Here is a 23,796-nt window from a genome sequence, read left to right as displayed (position 1 = left end):
CGCGGCACCTTATGCCTGGAATAGACTTCCTGTACCTATACGTCTGGCTCCATCTCTACCTATTTTCAAATCTATGCTGAAAACCCATCTTTTCACTGCTGCTTTTTAGCTCCTAGCCACTACTCAATTGCCCTCCCCTTGTCCCTTCCTTCCTTCTCACCCATTACTTCTCTCACCCGTAACTGTCTTGTCTGTCTGTATTATTTAGATTGTAAGTTCTTTTGAGCATGGACTGTCTCTTTGTATCAGGTGTTCAGCGCTGCGTGCTTCTGGTAGCGCTATATAAATAATAATAATAATAATAATAGTCTGCATTGGCTTCCTATTCAGTCATGATGTTATTTTAAAAAATGTATTTTGTTGTGTTTTTGTTTTTAAGATTTGGTCTGGGACTGGAATATTTAACTTCATTTGTAGGATTACCTTCGCTTTAAAAAAATCATTGCACTTAAAGGACTGTTAGATTCTCCACCACCCATCAGCAAAACTTTTAAAATCTAAAAGATTTATGTAACATCTTATATAGCCGAAGTAGTTGGAATGCCCTTCATCTTAGGATTAGGACCGAGATTTGTTATTTAAGATTTAGAAAATTACTTAAAGCTTACTTGTTTAAGAAATTCTTTGAGTAATTATTGTTGCTAATATTTCTTTTTTTTTTTCTGTCTCTAATTTCACTAGATATAGCTAGTCTTCTTGATTGTAATCTGTGCTGCGCTGAGCTATTTTTCAGTTTGCAGCGGAATATAAGTATTTCTCCGAGGACAAACAGAACATAGTTTCTCACATATGGGTGATGTCATCCAACAGAGCCCTGGTGTGCATGCTATCCAACATTCTTTGACTATGATTACCACCCGCCCCCCCCCCCCCCCTCCGAGGCTGTGACAGTACCTGTTCACAATGTCCGGAAGAATGCACAGATAAGGAATTGGGATAACCTTCTCTCTGTGCAAGTGATCCCTAGGCAGGCAGATTCCAAATATAGGGTCCAAAAGGCACAGCTGCTGCACCTCTCAATGGTGGTCAAATCCACTCTCAAAAGAGCCAGAAACTTGAGGACCCATGCTTTGGCTCCCCTGGGCAGGGATGTTCGTACTCTGGAATCTTATCTCCCGCATCCAGACCTACCAATTCTATATGAGCATCCACTTGAAGTCCTTGGTGGGCATTGTGATCGAGATTATGGATACCCTCACACTGGAGCAGGCTGCAAGCCTTCCCCAGGGAGCCACTAAATAGAAGCAGAAGAAGTGCAAGAAACATCTGGCTCAGGGTGCTTTTGATATAGCGTTAAGGCTCTCCGCTGTGGGAATCAGCATGCACAGACTCTCATGGTTGTGTTTCTTGTTGAGCCAGCGGTTCAAGAGAAGCTGGCAGATGTCCATGCTGTAGTGATAACCTTTTTGGGGGACAATGTTGAGGGGGTGGTGGACCTCATCAGAAAGAGGTCAGATACCATCAAGTCCCTGTTTCAGCCCACTCCTTCTGCGACCTCCTCATCTTGAAGGTTTTCTGAGGGGGGTTGTAAAGGAACCTTACTACTCTGAAAGGCATAGGTTCACCCCTTCCTCCTTCCCTTAGCAGCAGGTCCAGCCCCCAGCCCCAGTGCTCCCATCCTTGGCAGCAGTAGGCACAGAAGCCCCAGCAGGCTTCCCAGTCTAAGCGGGGGACGAGGTTTGAATGGTTCCAAGAGAGCATAGCCACCATAAAAGTACCTTACCGGTAGGATGGAGGCTGAATTTTTTCCAAGAAAGTTGACCCCTTGTAACTTCAGACCAGTGAGTTCTCCAAATAGTTCAGACAGGTTATGCTTTCAATTGGTAGACAAGACCTCTAAATTGCCCACTGAGAGTGTCAAACTTCAGCACTCAATCTCCTCCCTTCTAAAGGCCCATTCAGTCAAACCCATTCCAGCAGGGGAAGAAGGTAAGGGATTCTAGTCCAAGTATTTCCTCGTGCCCAAAAACACAGTGGGGGGGGGGGGGGGGGGGGATTCTGTCCCATCCTCGACCTCGGGGACTGGATAAATATCTGGTCAAGGAAAAGTTAAGGATGATTTCCCTGGTCACACTTCTCCCCATGATTCAGACCAATACTTGGCTGTGTCTCCAGACTTAAAGGATGCCTATACCCATATTCAGATACTTTGAGTGGGAAACACCACTCCTAATATCGTGGCCTGCCATTTGGCCTCGCATCCACTCTCAGGATAGTCACAAAATGTCTCACCATAGTTGCAGCAATGCTACATAGACTGGGAGTTGATGTGTTTCCCTACTTATATGATTGGCTGGTCAAGACTGGGAGTCAAAACAGAGAACTAATCGGATGTTGGAGCTGCTAGAGTTTATCAACTACCCCAAGTCTCATCTGCTCCCAGTACAGCAGTTGGAGTGCATTGTAGCACTGCTAGATATGGTGTGAGCTCAGGCCTACCTGCCTAAGGCACCAACGAATGCCCTCATTTGCCATCGCCACTTGGCAGAGGTTGATGAACCACATGACCTCTACAATGTCACTCCCAGACACACCTCCATTTAAGGAGCACCCAGTAGACCTTTGCTGCCCATTGGTGTCAGGCCACAGGGAAGCTCTTGCTGGTGAATGTTTTGGAGCAGTTTGACTTGGGGACTACCATTCAAACTCCTCCACCCCAGAAGTTTTTGACTGTGGATGCATCCACCCTAGAATGGGGAGCCCATGTAGATTGACTTCACACCCAGGTGTCAGCAAGCAGTGGGGTACAGGATCCTACCCCTTATGTCATGAAACAGTCAGGATGTGGCAATGGGCCACCAACCATAGCATGGTACTTCAGGACACATACCTGGAAGGGAAAGACAACAGTCTGATGGATAGGCTGAGCAAGGTGATACAGCCTCACGAATGATCTCTTATCATGGGCGATGCCCGCAAGATCTTCCAAAAGAGCGACACTCCCTTAGTGGATATTTTTGCCACTCATCTCAACAATCAGGGCCCTCAGTTCTGCTCCAGACTTAGGTCACATGACAGACTAGCATCTGATACCTTTCTCCTGTGTTGAGGGAAGGGACTCCTGTATGCATATCCTCCCACCCCTCTGATAAGGAATACTTTACTGAAGGACAGTGATTCTTATTGTACCTTACTGGCCAAGACAGATCTGGTTCCTTCTTCTTCTGGATTTGTCCTCCGAAGAACTGTGCAGATTGGGCTTTTGTTCCAACCTTCATCACAAAGTACAAGGGGTCTCTCCTGCACCCCAGCCTCCAGTCCCTGGATGTTGAGAGCATAGAGTTTGTATCTCTGCAGCTTCTTAAGGGTGTCTCCAGGATCCTGTTGGTGTCCAGAGAATATTCTACTAAGAGATACTATTCTTTTAAATGGAGGAGGTTTGCCATCGTATGTGAGGACAAGGCCCTAGATCCTCTCATTCACCCTACACAAAACCTGCTTTGATACAGCCTACATCTCTTGAGTCTGATTTGAAGATAGCTCTGTAAGGGTTCACCTCAGATAGGAGGTAAGTCTATCTCTGTACAGTCTCTAGTTGTTCGCTTCATGAGAGGTTTGCTGTTGACAAAGCCCTTTGTCAGACCTCTAATTGAGGCATGGGACATCAACGTTGTCCGAACCCAGCTGATGAAAGCTCCCTTTGAGCCACTTGATTCCAGTCATCTGAAGTACTTGACCTGGAATGTGTTCCTTTTGGTGGCAGTCACTTCATCTCGTAGGGTTAGTGAGCTTCAAGCCCTTACATAAGGTTTCGTCATAACAGAGTAGCTCTGCACACTCACCCTAAGTTCCTTCCTGAGGTGGTATTGGAGTTCCATCTTAGTCTTCCTGCCCACATTCGTCTCAAAACCTCATGCCCATCTTGGCAAAAGCACACTGCACATCTTGGACTGCAAGCGAGGCTTGGCCTTCTGTCTGGAGTGGACTAAAGCCAATAGACAGTCCAGCCAGCTTTTTGTATCATTTGACCCAAACAAGATGGGGGTAGCCATTGGTAAACACACTTTGTCCAGTTGGCTGGCAGACTGCATCTCTTTCGCTTATGCCAAGGCAAGGCTGATTCTAGAGGATCATGTCATGGCTCACAGTGTCAGAGCCATGGCCAAGTCGGCAGTCCAAGAGATTTGCAGAGCTGCAACCTGCTATTCTGTCCACACACGTTACACTCTGTTACACTCCTCCAGGTGTACACCCTGATTGCGCAGGGTATGGGCATTTGAGGATGTGGAAGCCATCTTGGATTTGGGCATCTCCAGGAGAGGGCAGCCATCTTGGAGATGGGCGCCATTTTTCCCAGGCCCCTTGTGTAGGTCGATCCTGTGGAAGCAACCGTTTGGAGGATAAAAGTTAAATCGCTGAGGATGCCAAGTGGCGAAACGCTGCGTAAGCGTTGGGTTTAATTTGTGGATATGTGGGTGCCGAAAATTAATTAATTAATTAATATTGGACCATCACGGAAGTAATGAGCCTTGGAGTAGATAGACCTAAGGAGGAACCGTGACATGTGTATGAGGATGATGTCAGAACAGTATTGAAGGATACAGAACATCTATGAAGTATTAGCTGTGAAGCTAGATGAAATACTGCTTGACTGAAGAGACATCTTGATTAAAATCTGAAGCCTCTAGGAAATGATGAGTGATCTTTTCAGTAGACTGTGATATCATCATTATGAACTGAGGCATTTTTGAAAAAGATTACGAACTCTTGAGCGTTAAGAGTTACTGTATATTGAAGCATAAAGATATAATAGTAATTGTGTAATCAAGAGCCTCAATACATAGAGAGGGAGGATTAAAGATATTTATTAAGTGTCTACTTGAAGAGATAATTTAGATGTCCTGTGTTCCCTGGTGATTTAGAAATTGTGCATAGTATGAATGAGGAGTGAATGTGAATAAATGCAGATAGAAGCACACTACTTGTTAAATAATAATCTGAAGTGGATTTTATAAAGATAATAAAGTGTAGTAAAATTTGGAAACGCAGTTGCCTGATTTATGATATATATTCATCGGGAAAATCCCGAAAACCTGACTGGATTGTGGCCCTCAAGGACCAAGATTGGACACCTCTGTCCTAGATGTATTTCAAATTTAGCAAACTCCAACGGAAGCGGATGTATTATCAACTGCACTAAAGTATTTGCTTTAGCTATGGATTGGAACTGTATATTAAGTACTTTTTGTCATAAGCAAAATGCTTTGTTTCTTGGTTTAAAATTTTTGATTTTCCCCAATGTATAAAAATACATAATTGAAACGTAAGCTTTAAGATCTATGGCTCTTCAGTGTGAAGCCCAATGTTTTCTTCAGTTACCCTATAAGTATCTTTTGAAACCAGAGAAATGAGTATGTTTTTAGGTCACCTGATTATTTGAAAGAATCTGTCTGAAAAAATGCCTGAATCTGGACCTATACTCTCTCTTTAGCTATTTTATTTGTATGTGATGTTTACTATCTATTAAGTTTTAATTCATATTAATAAGGGATTATTTCTTTTATTGTAAATGTTGAACAATATAAGAAGTTTGTTAGGGCATAAATTAAAAAAAATGTTTTTAAAGTATGGAAGTGTGCTTCACTGTAAGCCTGGGAGTAGAGGGCTTCCATCAGTCATAAGTGTGGTTCTTTGACTCCCTTTCCCCAGTAGCCATTCTTGCCTGCTTTCTCTGGAGGCTTACAACTAATGCTTTCTCCACAAAAGATGTTCTATTATTTTTTCCAGCGCTATGCAGCTCTCAGTTAGTTTGATCCACTCTAGTTTTATAAGATTGTTGGAATAGTGCAGGCATTTGAGCATTTCTTACTGCTGCAAGAAAGCAGAACAGCTGTAATTGAGAAGGTATTGGTTGGAGGTGAGGGAGAAAATAATAAATTGAGTGGAGAGCAAGCACGGCATGAATAAGTGGGAAGGCAGGGTGATGGAGGCTGACTGGTAGGAGAGGAAGGTGGAGATTGAAATTGGCCAGGATGGATTAAGGGGAGAATGAGTATTGAGGGAGGAGTGTGTGAGTGTAGGCAGGGCCGTGCCTAGGGTCTCTGGTGCCCCCCTGCAGACTATCAGTTGGTGCCCCCCTCCCCCCCCCCCCGTGTGGCACAAGATGCAAAGGAAATAGGAGCTGAAAGATGGAGTGCATCTTTGTGGGATTGCTGAACAAATAGAGGGTTTACAACCACTTAGCTTTTCGTGCTTTCATGTTCACGAAATTAGTAATTAAATCTTTGATATCTAACTGGGCACATATATCATTCTCAATAGCAATCATGGCAAGGCTTACAAGCCTTTCTTGCGAAATACTTGATCGCAAATAATCCTATATAATAATTCTCACCTCCAACAGGATGTGCCTGGGACCGTGCCTGCAAATAATCCTATATAATAATTCTCACCTCCAACAGGATGTGCCTGGGACCGTGCCTCCCTCGGAGGTGGTCTGCTAGGCAGGCACGCACTGATGTCAGTGACATCAGTGACAGCTGATACCAAAGCAAGGGGAGTACTCCTCCCCCTGTGTTACAGCCCATTGCACCCCCCTTCCGCGACCCAGTCGACCCCCCCTTCTCGGCGAAAACCGTCCCCCGCCGCCGTCCAGTATCTGTGCTGACAGGGGACCCCAAACCCCCATCAGCCAAAGTCCTGTGCTGGCCTTCGCGCCGTTGCTTCTTCAGTGATCTTCGGTTCAAGTTCCTCTGCGTGCTTCTGATGTCAGATGCACGCAGAGCAACTTGGACACAAAATCATTGAAGAAGCAACGCCTCGAAGGCCAGCACAGGACTTCGGCTGACGGGGGTTGGGGTCCCCCATCAGCACAGGTACTGGACGGCGGCGGGGGACGGTTTTCGCCGAGAAGGCGGGGATCGACTGGGTCGCGGAAAGGGGGGGGTGAAAACGGAGAGACGGCAGAGTCTGGAACAGCGAGGGAGGGAGGGTGGGGGGTGGCCTTGCTAGCGCCCATTTCCTTCCCTTTTGAAACGGGCATTTTTACTAGTTTTTTATGATTTTTAACCATGAAAATGATCGCTCACCACTTGCCACACTGACAGGAATTGTCAGCAATATTATTAGAAACAAATTGCTATACATTGCAAAATAAGATAGCAGATGTAAATTCTCAAAGTGGACATATTCCAAACACTAAAATGAAAATAAAATGATTTTTCTCTACCTTTGTTGTCTGGTGACTTTCTTTTTCTGATCATTGATAAGTCTCTGACTTTAAAGTTTAGCAATTTCATTAAAGCAAAATATATTTTCACATATCACAGACTCTTCCCTATCCAAGGAGAATCTTTTATATAAAAACAAACACCAAAAAAACAATCAGATTTTCAGCTAAACTTCCTCTGAAACTACTGTTGGAACCATCAGCCAATGAAATGGCTTTTAGCTGTAGCTATCGGGTTACCTGATAATTATGCAAACATCATTGCAGACATGCCCTCCTCTCGGTGTACAAGCTCAGAGAAAAAAAAATTTTTGAACCACTTACAGATTTTAACAATTACACTATTTAGTTTTTATTTCTCCCCAGTCTCACTTGCACACCTCCCTCCAAACCTGGCTGTTCTCTTTAATTTGAATGTTGCAAGCTCACCCTGAATGAGGAGTTTGTCCCACACCAAAGACATAAATAGCAGTGGTTGAATTCTTTCAAACAGCTTCAGCAGAGCCTGCCTGCCTGCCTGCCTGCCTCAGTGAGCACTGTGGTCGAAGAGGGGAGGGCAGGGGAGAGAGGAGAATCACAGCTTCAGGTAAAACATTTTGCAAGTGAGCTGACCTCAGGAAACAGTAGGCGCCTTCAAGAGGTCGGTCCTGAGTGTAGGGAGAAGACTGAGGTGGTGGAGGGGGGAGAGAGCATATGTAGAAGAGATAGATTGAGGGGGCGAGAGTATGAGTGTAAAGAAGCAGACGTTCTAGTCATATAAGTTCCTTGTAGGGCACTTGAAAGACTGGATTGGCCACATAATTGAAAGGGGACTTCCACTGAGTTGTCTGTATTGTTAGAAGATAACAACCCCCTCCTCCCCCCTCCCATCTTAAAAAAACAGCAGAGATCACTGTACTAGGGGGAAGTCCTCAGGAACCTTTAGATTTATTTTCATTGCAGCTGTTATACATTTGTGCATGCCCAGACCTTTGAAGGAAAAATGGAAATAATATATAATCAACTTATTTAATTTTTTTCAGCCTTCTGTAGAAATATTAGTCAAAGTATTTGACCATGTGACAACAGCTGGCTTCAGGAAAGCAGTGCCCTGTTTGGTAGATATCTTTTGCAAGGTATGGTTTTGAAAATCTTCAGTCTGCTTTCTAGTGCTTTGCAGTTTCACAAAAAGTAAATGATTGGTTATAGGTAGTGGTTTCATATTTGTTTAAATTTCTAAAATTAAGAGTGAAATTTACTGTTCTTTGCAATTCTTGGTTGCTTTATTTCTTGTATTTATAATGTATTATTTTGTCATCATCCCCCCCCCCCCCCCCCCCTCCACACACACACCTGTTTTCCTTTGGATCTTGTTGGGACCTGTCTGAACCCTTGCTGGTGCGTTCCAGATAATGGAAGGATCAAAGCAGTGGTGTCTCTAGACAGAAGTATTGGGGGGGGGGGGGGGGGGCAAACCAAAGTGGCTAACATCCCCATTTCCTTCACCTTTAAATTTGCTAGTAAATACTCTACGAGAAAAGTTCCAAGAGCCATCTACTAAAACAAAAAAACTCTCCCACCAGTTTCAGCCATCCAGTAAAACTACCATTAAAATTATTCAGTATCATTCAACCAGTTCTATATAGGAATACAGTTTTACAAAACACATGCTATGTTCCCCAATATTGGATCTAGGATGCATCCCAAAGAAAAATATATTTAATGTGGTGATACCAGTGAGGCACTCGTTCCAGTCAAGTTGTACAAACTCCTACAAAAAGACTCTCAGAACTTATATAGCAAACTTACCATACCAAAACAGCTCTGACTCCCAGGACTAAACTGCAACAACCCTACCTATGAAAGAGCACTACTGTATTATTGCACTGGAAGCTAAAGCACAAACAAACTTTCTATTGGGAAACAGAACAAGAGGAACCAAGACAGACCCCTATACAGAAACTACATGCTGTCAGAGACCCTGGCTGGGGCATAGGCAGTCACTAAGAATGGGTCCTTTTAGGAGAAAACTATCACTAGCTTTAAGGTTCAGGGTAAATTAAACTACCTTTAACCTTCTCAGTGGGTCTGGAGTTTAACACCTGACTCATCCTAGCAAGCATCCAAAGAAATTTGCAAAACATAATTCCAATGATACAAGGCTTGACAAAACCTGGAACAAGAATCCAGCACAAGAGCAGCAACAAACATGAAACCAGAACAAGGCAAAAAGCAGGACACGTAGCAGGATCCAAGGCAGGAAATAAGAACAGAACACACAAGCATAAACAGAATGACTCAGCACTGAGCCAGCCCAAAGCAAGATAGATAAATCCTCAACCTTCTGAGCTGACCCAAACAGAGTCAATCAGGAGAAGATAAACCAAGATAGTCGGAAGAACGAACACCCATGCTTGGAGATGGACAAGACAGGAGACATCAGAGCACACCCATCCTATAAGGACATACATGAAAGGCCATATCTGCTCTTAAAAGGTGTGAGGAGGGGGGGGGAGCTGATGCCCACGGTAGCAAAGTCCTCCACCTCTGTCACACACACAGAAAATGGACAAGCCCTCACCTAATACGAATCAAGTGAGCACAAATTAGAAAGAGAAAGATGGAAGCAAAGATTGAAATGGAAGCCTCCAAGGCAACAGACTGAGCAGTACAATACTGGAAAAAGAGAAACAGAAATTTCCCAGTTCTTTACAAAATGCTAAAATAGAAGATATGAGTGTTCTCAGTACCTAAAGATGTACAATATTTTTTCTATATTTTTTGTTTGAGCATTTTATTTTTCTGTCTAGATAGGTTCCACACTGTCTTGTCCACTTTCCTTTGTGCCAGTCTTATAAGTACTTTTCCAGGATTTCCTTTCTATTTCATATCTTCTTCTCTTCCTTCAGGATCTCCTTTCTATTTCATGTCTTCTTTCCTTCCTTCTCTACATCTATGACATTGATTTTTTTTCTTTCATTTTTTTCTCCATTTCTCTTTTCTCTGTGTCTCTCATAGCTAGATTTTATCTCTCATTCTCACTTTCTCTTTCTCTCATCTTGAGTCTTCAGTCTCTTGTGTTCTTCTTTTCACCTGTCTTATACCTACCAGCTTTCTATTTCCCACCTTCACCCCCTCCCCAGCCCTAGCCCTTTCATTTGGCCCCTCTCTCCCTTTCCCTCTCCATCCCAGCTTCCTATTCTCCCTTTGTTTTTCTGTTTTTCACTCATTTCCTAGTTGCCCATTTCTATCCTCTGTATTAACCAGCCCAAGCTCCTTAGCTTGTCACTCAACCTCTTCTGGCATCCAGCCACTTTCTTCTTTCTCTTCATCTTCCTCTCTGCCCAGCTTCCCATTACCCTTTTTTCAACATCCCAAACTGCTTTGAGTGTACCACAGAAAGGCGGTATATAAATAAACATATATATTTTATCACTCTTTGGCATCTTTTTTTCTCTGCACTATCTCTCAACCCCTTCCTAGCCTTCCAGATCTTTAATATCATCTCTTTGTTGTGACCCGCTCATGATATACACTATCCCCCCCCCCCTTCAGTCCCACTCTCCATACACACTTTCCCCTCCTTTGATCCTTTTCCTCCAACTCTTCCCCCCATAACTCCCTCCCTCCCCTCTTCCCCCCATAACTCCCTCCCTCCCCCCCCCCCCCATTACTCCCTTCCTCCATTTAAGCACTTCCACTTTCTCACCCCCTCCCTCTTTTCCCTCTAGAATCTCTTTTGCTGCTTGTAGGAGTGCATCTGAGATCCAAGATGGCCAACGAACGGGTTGCTCTTAGTATTTATCTTGGATTTTCCTTTTTTTCCCAGTAGTCAAAATGCCTAAGAGAAGAGGAAAAGTAAGGGAAACCTTGCATAGTATTCCTCTTCCAGGCCAAGGGGTTGATCCTGCGCCATGGACTAACTTTCCAGGCGAGATCCAGAGGGGTCCTTGCTGCTTCACTGGTGCAGAGAGAGCTGGTGAGGCTTGAGGAGAACGTTTCACACCGCCTACCTGTGTAAACAACTTTCCAGGCAAGACCTGGAGTGGTCCTTGCTGCTTTACTGGTACAGAGAGAACTGGTGAGGCTTAAGGAGAGCGTTTCACTCAACCTACCTATGTAAACACCCCCACAGCTGCTGCCTACCCCCTTTTTTCCTGTGGGAGCTATTTTATCGCTTTTTGTCGTCTTATTTCTTCGTTTATTTCCCGTTTGCTGTCTTACACATTTTTTTGCTTTCCTTGCCCGCATTTATGTGCCACCGTCTAGCTCTAACTTTTTTGTGTCCCCTTTTTTGCATTTATGTGAAATTTTGTTTAGTCTCACAACATTACACTGTGATGTTCACTTTGTTTTTCAAAATTTCTTCTGCACATCTTATATCTAACTTAACACTCTGTTAGATTCCTGTATGGGGTGCACTTAAACATTTTATATCACTACATGTTTATTTCTTAATATGTCTCACACACTTTTTCAGACCATTATTCAACTCACAACATCAAGGCATTGGATGTTTTCTGTCTATAGAGGTCAGTTTTTCACCGATATGCTCATATACAGCTGCTAAGTCCATTTGTATATCTCATATTTACACTTATTCAGATTATTTACACACACATTATACAATTTGTTTTACACAATTCGCTTTATTAGTTTTATGTATGTTGTCATATCCTCCATACACCCATGGTCTTATGTCTTTTACCTTATTGTTTCACTGCATATCAATTATGGTTTCATATAACTGGTGACATATTTTGGTGGTATTTTAATGTTTACTGTATGTATGTGTATATATATATATATATATATATATATATATACACACATATACAGTGCACTCCATTTTAAGTGCACGTAGGATAAGCGCATGCTCTGTTTAACTGCATGCCGTACTTCGGTCCCGTTTTTGGCACCATCAGTTTCTATGGGGACAAACTTCGGTTTAGCGCACCACTGATAAGTGCAAGATTCGCTTATATGCATGGTTTAAGACCGCTCCTCTGCAGGAAAGACTCCTCATAAGCGCGCGCACGGAATATGGAAACCGATTGGCGCGTGACAACCAACGAGATTTCAAATTTACTGCCCCTTTAACTGCCACAGGCAGAATAAGCGAAAGAATGTTGTTAGAATGTACACTGGGGTCATCGTCGTCGCAGCGGAACTGTAAGACTTTAACACTGGCTGAACGAATAGAAGTTCTTAAAAAATTAGAAAACAAACAAAGTCAAGCATCTATTACTAAAGAATATGGTGTCAATCCCAGTCAAATTTCACATGTCTTGAAGCAGAAAGACCAGCTTCTGGAAGACTGGCAAAACAATACAAATCCACAACGAAAACAGGCGGGAAAAGCTGAGGAGGTAGAAGATGCTCTTCTTCGGTGGTTTTCTCGAGTCAGGAGCAGACAGTTTCCTGTCAGTGGTCCACTGCTTATGGAGAAAGCTAACCAGCTAGCTGAATGTCTTGGACTAACTGAATTTAAAGCCACTGTTGGATGGTTGGAAAGACAGAAGGAGAGGAACAACATAAAATTCAAGAAACAGCATGGTGAGAAACAATAGGTTGATGACTTTAGTGCTGAAAATTGGGTTGTTTCAGTTCTTCCTACCATCTTAAACGAGTTTTCACCTCGTCACATTTTCAATACTGACGAAAACGGTCTCTACTGGCGAGCGATTCCTGATGGAACACTTGCATTCAAACGAGCCGAATCTACTGGAGGTAAAATGTCGAAGGACTGACTGGCGATCCTCCTTTGCTGCAATATGGATGGGAGTGAGAAGTTGGAACCCCTCGTCATTGGAAAGAGCAAACAACCCCGTTGCTTCAAGAAAGTTAAGCGACTTCCTGTGTCATACGAGGCTAACGCAAATTCATGGATGACTGGGGAAATTTGGAAGAAGTGGCTAAAGAAGTTAGACACTAGAATGCGGGCACAAAAGTGTCAGATTTTGTTGCTGCTTTGTGATAATTGTGCTGCACACAGTGATGATGTCAGGCTGTCTAACGTCAAGGTGGTCTTCCTGCCACCAAACACTACCTCTCTGATCCAACCTATGGATCAGGGCATAATAGCCAATTTCAAACATCAGACGATGTAGCACAAGAGCCCGATAATGTTGAGCGTTATGGATGACCAGACTGGCATAGATAAACGTGCTGTTGAACTGGCTCGTAATCTATCACTGTGGGATTCCCTACATATGCAGAAAGAAACCTGGAATCATATTACACAGGCAACCATTGTGAACTGCTACAAGCGGGCAAGCTTTGTTAAGGATGTGGAGAGGGACGAAACAGATGCAGCTGTTGCAAATGTGTCAGATGAACAGGTTATTGACATCCCAGTCGGTGTTACTGAAGAGGAGTTTCATTGCTATGTAGCTGTTGATTATGATCTACAAACGGCTGACGACAGCACTGATGTCGAGATATGCGCCTACACGCAGGCAACAACGGCTGATGATGAAACAGATGAAATGAGCAGCGAGGCACATGCTGACGAAATTCAACAACCTCCTGTCACGTTTGCAAGAGCGCTGGAGAGTCTCAACACCGTGCGGGCCTATCTGGAGGCCACTGGATATCAGTGCTATGACAGTTTTTACCATCTGGCAGACGTAGTCTATGGAACTCACAGACCCAATAGTGTACAGAAGACTATAACTGATTACTTCAAATAAGCCTAACGTCAGTTAACGGAGACTATATACTGTATGTATAATAATAAACAGTACTGTACATATGTTTATCAGATGTCAAGCTTCTTTGGGTCACAACGGTTAAGTGCACGCACCGGTTAACTGCATGCATTTCTTTGGTCCCAGACCCTTGCACTTAAGCGGATTGCACTGTGTGTGTGTGTGAGATATATATATATATATATATATATATATATATATATATCTACACCTTACGCCTTTTATTATATTGCTTTTATTAGTATACCTATGATGGGTCTTTATGTTTCATTGTACTTTATCGCTAATTGATCATATATGTATATTGTTTTATTATATATTAATATTTTTATGTATATATTTTGTGTATATATATATATATATATATATATATTGATTTCTTTTTATATTATTTTTATTGCATTGTTATTCTTATATACACATTTTATTGTACACTCCTGATGCATGCCTAGCAGCCGAAACACAACGTTTGTGTCAAGTCATTTTATCAATAAAGGATTTTTCACTCCAGAGTGCATCTCTCCAGTTTTTGGGGTCTGTGGTCAACCTCCCACCTTTCCTTTCACACTTCAGTTCTGAAGTGTGTAATGTGCGGTGAGAGGCCTTGGTTTGTAATTGGGTCCAAGCTAAGAAACGGTCAGAGTCTGAGCCTTTGGTAAAAGGAGAGGCAGTTTCAGTGATCACCCTTGCTTCTATCTGGGAGGCAATAACCACACTGTGAATAACAGAATGGAACAAGTGGAAAAAACTGTTGAGATTGTATCTACACAGGTATGAAAGGTTAAAACATCTTCAGGAGAAAATCTTGAGAAGACCAACTTAAGAAGGTTGAAATGAAGTTATGAAAATTAAAAAACCTACGCTTACAAGCTGTCTCTCTTCTTTCTCTAATGAATATCCATAGTTATTAACTAAGGTTAATGCAGTGTCACCAAAGGAATTGTTTAAGACATATATGCTTGAAGTGTTGAAACTACCTAATGAATCTCCACCTCCTATCAATAAGATCTACTATCTACCCTTCAAAAAGAGACAAGCTATGGAACCTGCAGAATTAGTATCAAAGGCAGGGTTTGAAATGACAACTTGAATATAAATGAGTTTTTTTGAAACATCTCAAGACTTGGTAGAGACCTGTGATACACCATTCGTGTTTGAAACGGATAAGAATTTAGTTCTAAAATTGTTTTTCAAAAACTGTACAATATTATATCTGGATCAAAAATTATGATGTTTTCCTGATCTGGATAGAGAGACTCAGGAGCAACATAAATCTTTCTTGGCTCTCCGGCCACATGTGCTGCAAAATAATGGTGAATTTTTTCTCTGTTTTCCTGTAAAATGTTTAATAAAAATGTAACATATGTGTTACATTTTCTGTGACCTGATACATCTTAAATTATTTCTTGATAATAAGTTTGCTCTTTAACTGGTTAGAGACCCTCCTGTATGGATTCAAGATACCGTATGTACTCGACTATAACTTGAGCCCATTGATAAGTTTAGGGCAGTTTTATACCTAAAAGTAAACAAAAATGCTGTGACCTAGTATAAGTTGAGGCTCCCCTCCAGCCCTCCCGACATCACCTGGCCCAGCACTTCTCCCTCCCTGCTACTTCCAAGATCCAGAATTCCTCCCTCTTCCCCCCGCTCCCCACTTCAAGCTCCAGAGCACTCTCTGTGGTCCATCCCACCAAACAGGAAGTTAGGTCAGAGGGTGCAAGATGAACCAGAGAGAGTGCTCCGGAGCAGGAAGCAAGCAGCCTAGGGGGATTTCTGCACTATCACGGCTCTAAGGAAGATACTTTGGAAGGTACACAGCGAAGAGGAGTGGGGGGGTTTGAAACGCTGAACCTGCAGGCTGACAGGAAAGAGATCATGCTTCCATTGGAATTTGGGGGTGCTTAATATTTTTGGCCTCGTAGATAAGATGGTGAACTGCTATGGGTTTACAGCCTGTCTCACTGACACAGACTACTGTGGATTCTTTTGGATTCGTAATAAGTAAATGAAAACCTTTATTAGAGGAGGTAAATTCTACAATGATTAGGATATATACAATGATTAACACATATACACACGATTGTTTATACTGCTAAACATTGTTTGTATACAGCTAATCATTGCATCACTGGTCTCTACATCTAAGCAGTGCCAAGACTTCTTAGACTAGGAAAAGAAGCAATACATACATACCGTACATCACTGGTCCTTACATCCAGGCTCTTATCATCAGCTGGGGGGCCCGGTCCACTACGAGAGCCAGGAGCTTTAGACCAGGAACAGATCCTCTGCGCAGTCCGTACGTTACTCACAGATGAGCTCCCACTCTGCTGTGACAAGCCCTCCCTTTTTATTAGGCTCTGAGCCCATGCCCAGAGCTAAGGAAATTTACAGAATGCTTCTCTGCTTAGGTCTGTGGGAACGTGGTCACATGCTTTCTCAAGCCCAGGTGGCCAAGCTGGACTTCTGAAAACAAATGCCTTCCTCCCCTTCACATACCAAATTAGCTGGAGCTGTGTCTTATCTTCTGCGTTCCAACTTGTTTTTTGTATTTACAAGAAAAGTTACTTTCGGTCAAAGACAGAAGTGAATTTTAAAGATTGTTTTCAACTCTATTATAATCGGTTCTTGATTTTCAACTCTGTCTGAACGACAGTCCATACATAAGTTATTACTCTACATCTACATCAAGTAAAACAACCAAAAAAAAGTAACAAGACAGATTATACAAATGGATAATATACTGAGCAATAATTTCAACGAACATACTAAAATTAGCAGGAAGTGTAATCCAAGGGCAAATAGTAATAATGCTGCCCCCTAATAACTAACCAAAATTCAGTATTACAAATAATACACACTGCTTAGTTACATTAAACTACACAATTTGCCCATAACAAAATAGGTCAGTGCACAAGGCAATATTTGAAATTATTAATCAGGTTGTGGAAGGAACCCATCGGTGAAATTCACCTCCACAAGTATTCAGAGTTAGTCATCTTGAGCCTTATTCCGTTGTATAAGGGCAAATAAATGTTACAACATGCACGTAGTAAATTATGCTATATTAATTTCTACTTGTAAACTATCTGAGTATAATAAAAAAAACCTTTATCATATTGCAAAATAATAAGCTAATTAATGTCAGTTCCAATATCATTCTAAGCTCATTTTACTGTACAATTAAGGCAATTTTTTACACAGGTCTTCATAGGTGTAGTGTTCACACAAGAAGAATATAAACATGTTCTAATAACACATTGGTGGTGTAAATGTCAACAGTGTCTGCATTTTTGGGTCAACGATGCTATATTGTCTGTCTCTGACTTGTGCAAGTCATATTAGACTCATTTGTGTGACAGGACTTCTTTCCATATTTGAGTGTTGACAGTTGCCACAGAACACATCTAGTTAGCTGAACATGTGTAATTATCTTGTCAGATTTCACTCTTATTCTTCCACAGCCAAATCAGCTTGTCTTGTCGTTCAGTGGTAAGATGTAGTCATCCACCGGGGGTAATGGCAATACCCAAAGACACCATAAGAAGGAGGATTATACTGGCTATTACAAGGATCCATAAATGAAACATATTAACAGATTAATTACTCTCTAAGATAACATTTATTTGCTGGGACATAAGTCAATTTTTCCCGCCTAGATCGGAGGATCAGGATGGTATTGTCCACCCCTTGGGCAGTAATTTCAGCAGACTGTGGGGGCCCATTTTCTTGGGTAACCCACACCTTTGCACCTGCAGACAGATTAGTGGATCCAAAGCCTTTATCTCCTCATGTGGTAAAGGTGGTGAGTGGATCCAACTTCACAATTCCAGATTGTAACACAGGTAAAATTAATAATTAAGCAATCCTATCAGCCTGAATTGACACATCATGTGGACCTTGGTTAATAAGTATAACCCTTACTTCTCCTTGATAATCTGTATCAATCACCCCTTCCAAAACCTGTATTTATTATTTGAATATCTCTTTGTAACAATTTAACCATTTGTAGAGCATATAAATTCAGCCCTGCCGCTCCTGGACTGGCCCTGTAGGGCATCATAGCTCCTGCTGTAATTTCCCAATATCCTAATTGGTCGTGTTTGATAGTCAAGACTTGTAGGTTAGGAGTAACCTTCGCATTAGGGATGTTTCTGCCTCCCCAATAGGCCAATTATTAAGTATCCTTAAGGCCTCTACCAAATTTATTTTCCATTTATTTAATGATGCCCCTATTTTACGTATTTGCTGTTTCAAAAGACCATTCATTCATTCAATTAAACCTGCTCCAATATATATATTATGGTCTGATGCGTATAGTTGTACCAATTAGCCTTCAAAAATGGGAACCATTATCAATTCTAAAATTTTGATAGTGTTGCCTGCAAGGATGTGCAATTACATATCTAAAATAATTATCTACTGCTGTGCACACATATTTACAACCTTGCAAATTAGGTAAAGGTTCTATATAATCCATCTACCAAATTTGTTTAGGTAATTTTCCCCTTTTTAATTACCCCTTAAACATGTGGGGAACAGATCGCCTAGTCTGGTATTAACAGACCAGACATTCAACCATAAAAGTTTTCATAACATCCATAATTAAACTAATACCACAATCTGTTGTCCACCTGTAAGTGGCCTTTCTTCCCAGATGTTCACATTTTTGGTGCACCCATTTCACCAAACCTGAGCAATTATCTGGCTCTTCCACAGTCATTAGCCGCTGCGCTGTGGAGACGTTCTAGAGTATCACCCTTGCAATGAGCATCTACATAAAAAACAATAACATTAGTATTTTATACAATTCCAAATATCTTGTCACAATTCTCTGCCCCACAAATCTTTGATATTAATTTTCCAGTTGTTTTTGTACCAAGTAGGTACAAGTGGCTAATTTATTTACCACAGATCATGAATCAGTATATATATGTATGACATTGCCCTAAATTCTCAGTTTGGTTCTAGCCCAGTTTGTCCTGTTTCTGGAAGGGCTGACACTTTTTCATGCAGTAAGGGTATTCCCCCCAATCCCTGATTTTGTTCTTTCCTGAATATACCACTTCCATTTAATTCCAGTAAGTTTTTTGGGGCCATTGCATTATTGGTATTTCAGGTCTCAGGACAGCAACATGTCCTATAGTTAATAGTTGTTTCTCAAAACAAGTATTTTTCCTGTTGCTCTCTTTCCCTGCACTCAAGGTCACATTTTTCCCCGATAAGCACTGCTTGCAAAAAGCTGAGTAATTAACACATTCCTATGACTGACAGTTTAAAAGTCTCCCTGCCTGAAACGGCCCTTGAATCTTATAAGATTTATCTTCCATCCCTTTTCTTTAAATGTGCAAATTAATAACTCCAAATGAATCTAAACATATACTACATTACACTTACAACAGCACAGCACGCTCAGTTATCATTTTGACTGCGTAAATCACACATCATTCCAACTGCGTCACACTTTACAACGGTACGCTCAGTTATCATTTTAACTGTAAATCACGCACTTATCATTCTGTACTCTTCCTATTATCCCAGCTCTAACGGGTTTTCAGATAAGCAATACTGTTACATAGGTGTCATTCTTTGTACGAATCCCTCACGCTCATCGCCAAGATGAACTGCTATGGATTTACAGCCTGTCTCACTGGCACAGACTACTGTGGATTCTTTTGGATTCGTAATAAGTAAATGAAAACCTTTATTAGAGGAGGTAAATTCTACAATGATTAGGATATATACAATGATTAGCACATATACACACAATGATTGTTTATACAGCTAATCATTACATCACTGGTCTCTACATCTAAGCAATGCCAAGAGTTCTTAGACTAGGAAAAGAAGCAATACATACATACAACATCACTGGTCCTTACATCCAGGCTCTTATTATCAGCTGGGGAGGGCCCGGTTCACAGCGAGAGCCAGGAGCTTTGGACCAGGAACAGATCCTCTGCGCAGTCCGTACGTTACTCACAGATGAACTCCCACTCTGCTGTGACAAGCCCTCCATTTTTGTTAGGCTCCGAGCCCATTCTCAGAGCTAAGGAAATTTACAGAATGCTTCTAAGGAAAATTACAGAATGCTTCTCTGCTTAGGTCTGTGGGAACGTGGTCACATGCTTTCTCAAGCCCAGGTGGCCAAGCTGGACTTCTGAAAACAAATGCCATCCTCCCCTTCAAATACCAAATGTATTTACAAGAAAAGTGTCGGTCAAAGACAGAGTTGAAAAACGATCTTTAAAATTCACTTCCATTACAGATGGCCAGTGTTTTCTTAATGCATTTTTAGCCAAACATTTTCGACTTAGTCAAGTATATGTTGTCTTATATGTCAACATCTAAAATCTTTTCAAAGTCTAATTTCCTTTAAAGACTCCCCCTGTAACTATAAGCTTTGAAAAAAAGAATCTTTCTCTTAACATCCATCCTCAATTCTTTACCTTCTTTTTATCCTGTCTCCCTTCAAAATATACTGTATTCCCCCTTCTTACACCCTCCCTGATACATTTTTCCCCTTCATAACCCACTCACTTCAGACACCCTTTCTCCACTCTTTACCTCCTTATCCCTTTTCCTTCAAGAAAATATTGCTTCCTCCAGATGCTTTCCTCTTTTCCTCAGCCCCTTCTTCCCAATGCTATTTCAACAGTCTGTCTTCTTCCTCATTGCCCCATGTCGGTAACAGAAGAGTTTAATTAGACAACAATATCTGCTGCTGCTGCTTGGCCAGTGTTGTGGTAAAAGTTGTTTCGCAATGAGAGCTGCTAGATTTCACAAGCCCAGGGACAGCAGCAAATGATATCCGCTTAAATGTTTGGGGGTAGGTGGTATAGGGAAGATGTGGTGAGGAGGATCAGAAAGCAGAAACGGTCAGCACAGCACCCCTTCAGATCAGGCAGGGGTTTGGGTTACCCTGAGCCAAATCTGATGTCTACAACTAGGATGACAAGCCATTTTTTAGGATTGGCACACCCTACCCCACAGCAATCCCTATGGGTCAAAGCAAAATACCCTGGACCCTTTAGTTATAATCCTAGGACCTCTGTTATTTTAAAATTTTCCCTTCTCTCATATCATGATCTGCTGCAATACTTTTGGTCCATGAAAAGGGTAGAAGAGGACCTTAAGGTTCACCTTACGCATGTGAAACATAAATCAAAGCTCCATAGGAACTCTTATGTTAGATGCTGGTCCAGGGTAATCCACTCAATCACATAAAAAAGCATGAAAGTTCCTATCTCTTGAAATCTGAAAGTAAAACCTCCTACAGCATTCTTATTCCATCTGAACCATGTAACCGGAACCAGGGTTAGAAATTAAATATAGAACACCTGGAGGAAGTGACATCATCAAGCAGTATGGCTGCTTGAGCCGTGAGCTCCATACAGCCCTATGCAATGATTGGCATTTAAGAGCAATCCAGAGCCACTGGGGATACCCTTGCTGACCTATGAACCTCTCATTTGGTGGAGTTTCTTTCCCAGTGAGCAGTAATCAGTGTGCTATTGATCTAACTGCGTTTGCCTACATGGGCGGTTGGGTGGTCGACCACATGAAGAGTCGACACTTCCCCTCCGGACTTGTATGGGACCGGCACTGGACCTGTGGATGCCTAGCAGAGCCCCCTTGGTGAGATTAAAGACTGGCTTCAAGAAATAAGAGTGGGTTTGAAGGCTGAGCACAGTGAGCTGATGACTCTAAGAGCCAACTTACATGGCGAGATCTGGGAGCTGGGACATTGCATAGAGGAGGCAGAGATGTGACTCAAGGAGCATGCGGGTGCTGGGCTCCTTGGACCAGCAGGTATCTGACGTCCGCATAGTCGCCCACCAAATCCTTGACAAGCTGGAGGACTTAGAAAACCGGAGTCAACATAACCTCTGGTTTCGTGGCCTGCCCAACACTCCAACATATGCGGATAGTGAACACGTGGTGCAACAGATTGCCAACTCTTTGCTGTCAGAGGGACAGACCAAGGTATACCTGTCAACTATTCTCCTAGAACTGGCACATCGGGCCCTGGGCAATCCCAGAAACAACCTATGGCCTTCTTTTGTGACTAAAGTTAAAGAGCACATTTTGAAAGCTGCCTGACTTGTGAATAATTTTCAGTAGGACTCTTACCATGCTGATATCTACCAATATCTGGCCCATGCTACCCTTAAAAGCCACTCTGAACTGTGATCCTTCATGGCCCAACTGTAGGAACAGGGAATCAAGTTCAAGTGGACATCCCTTCAAGCTTCTTTTCTAAAAGGATGGCCGCCTTCATCAGATTCACTCTTTGGAGGAGGTGCAGGGTGTTTTCCTGGAGGTGAATGCCCCTGCAGCCCACCCTCATTCTAGCAACCTTCATTTGGGTTGAAAGATCAATCTATGTGGCAATGGGTGGCAAAGGGGAATCAGCACCTGAGTGCCAGCAATCTTCCACTAGAACGTTTGGCAGGCATGTTCCCATTTTTCTGAGTGCATGTGGAAATTTTTGGTTGGCCTGCTACTCAGATCCTATTTATTTATTTGTAAAACTTATATACTACCTAAAAACTAAGCAGTTTACAAGAATGCATTCATAAAATCAAATAACGTACAGTAAACATAAAGCAAAACATAATATAAAATACAACAGTGGTTTTGTATTGCCCTCCACTTAAAATTATTTCAACTTTTAAAAGCCTGAAAGAACAGATGTGTATTTAAAGCCTTCTTAAAATCCTTCAAGGAAGAACTAAAGTGTAAGGTGCCTAGGAGACTATTCCACAAAAGTGGACCTGTAGTTAAAATGTATGTGTAGATGTTTTAGTATAATATATCTGTCTCTGGTCTGGAACTATAGCGTTCCTTTCACTACTAAACCTTCCTGCTTTATAACACTGTGCCACACTGGATAAATACAAAGGCACTGGACAAAATAATCCTTGAAACATCAAAGCCAAAATTTTATATTGAATGTGATATGTAATAGGCAGCCAATGCAGTTTTTAACACAGGAGATATGTGCACAAATCTACCCATACCACTAATCATTCAGGCTGCTGCATTCTGAATAACCTGTAAAGAATAAATTTTGCTCAGTGCAGTCCCTGTATAGAGACCATTACAGAAACCCAACCTTGTCAATACTAAATATTGAACCACCCTTTGAAAATCATAAGGCTTCAACATTGGCTTTAACTTTTAAAAAAAAAATTTGAGAATGATTGTAAAGTCTGAATGACCTTAGTCACTAGCTCCTGAAAGGTTAAATGACAGTCAGTCATTATTATTTATTTATTCATTACATTTGTACCCTGCGCTTTCCCGCTCATCGCAGGCTCAATGTGGCTTACATAGTAACAAGAGAATACAATCTGTAGTATCAGAATCAACATAGGAGGTATGTGATAGGACAAATGAACAAGGAGTCCCCATGTTCCTTACAGATGATTTAACTGGAACCGGACTATCCTTGAACCACCAGGTCAGATAAGGAAGAACAGTCATCTTATTACTAATCATTAATATCTCTTTCTTCATCAATTTTAACATTAACTTTCTTCTAATTCTCAACTTTCTCCATGCAATCTTGAATTTTTACAGAAACATCATTAGGTAATACTGGGAAGAAGAACTGAATATCATCAGCATACATTCTATAGCTTACATTCTTTGCTTCAAAAACATCACTAATGGATGTCATATACACACTAAATAGCAGTGCAGATAAAGCAGACCCCTGTGGAACACCCATTTGAAGCATATACTGATTGGGGACTTGCTAGTTGACTTTAAATTGTATTTTCCTGTCTCTTAAATATGAGCAAAACCAATCATAAGCTCTTCCATCAAAACCTATCATTATAAGTTTTTGCAATAGTAGATCAATATTTACTGTATAGAATGCCGAAGGAGCATCCAGTGAAACAAGACAAACTTTTTTTAGTATCCAAC

At 41.7% G+C, this 23,796-nt stretch overlaps 1 protein-coding gene across 1 annotated transcript in view; it reads left to right on the top strand.

Moving 5' to 3' along the window:
- Positions 1-23,796, top strand: part of TOPAZ1 (testis and ovary specific PAZ domain containing 1) — a 304,275-nt gene that overhangs the window by 149,304 nt on the left and 131,175 nt on the right. The window contains 1 exon segment of the mRNA XM_030210899.1: positions 8,181-8,283. Within this exon segment, the coding sequence (XP_030066759.1) occupies positions 8,181-8,283 (103 nt within the window).

This window comes from Microcaecilia unicolor, chromosome 1, assembly GCF_901765095.1.
Source record: "Microcaecilia unicolor chromosome 1, aMicUni1.1, whole genome shotgun sequence".
Lineage (NCBI taxonomy): Eukaryota > Metazoa > Chordata > Amphibia > Gymnophiona > Siphonopidae > Microcaecilia > Microcaecilia unicolor.
Note: the sequence above shows the minus strand (reverse complement) of the source record. Positions and strands in the feature narration are given on the sequence as shown.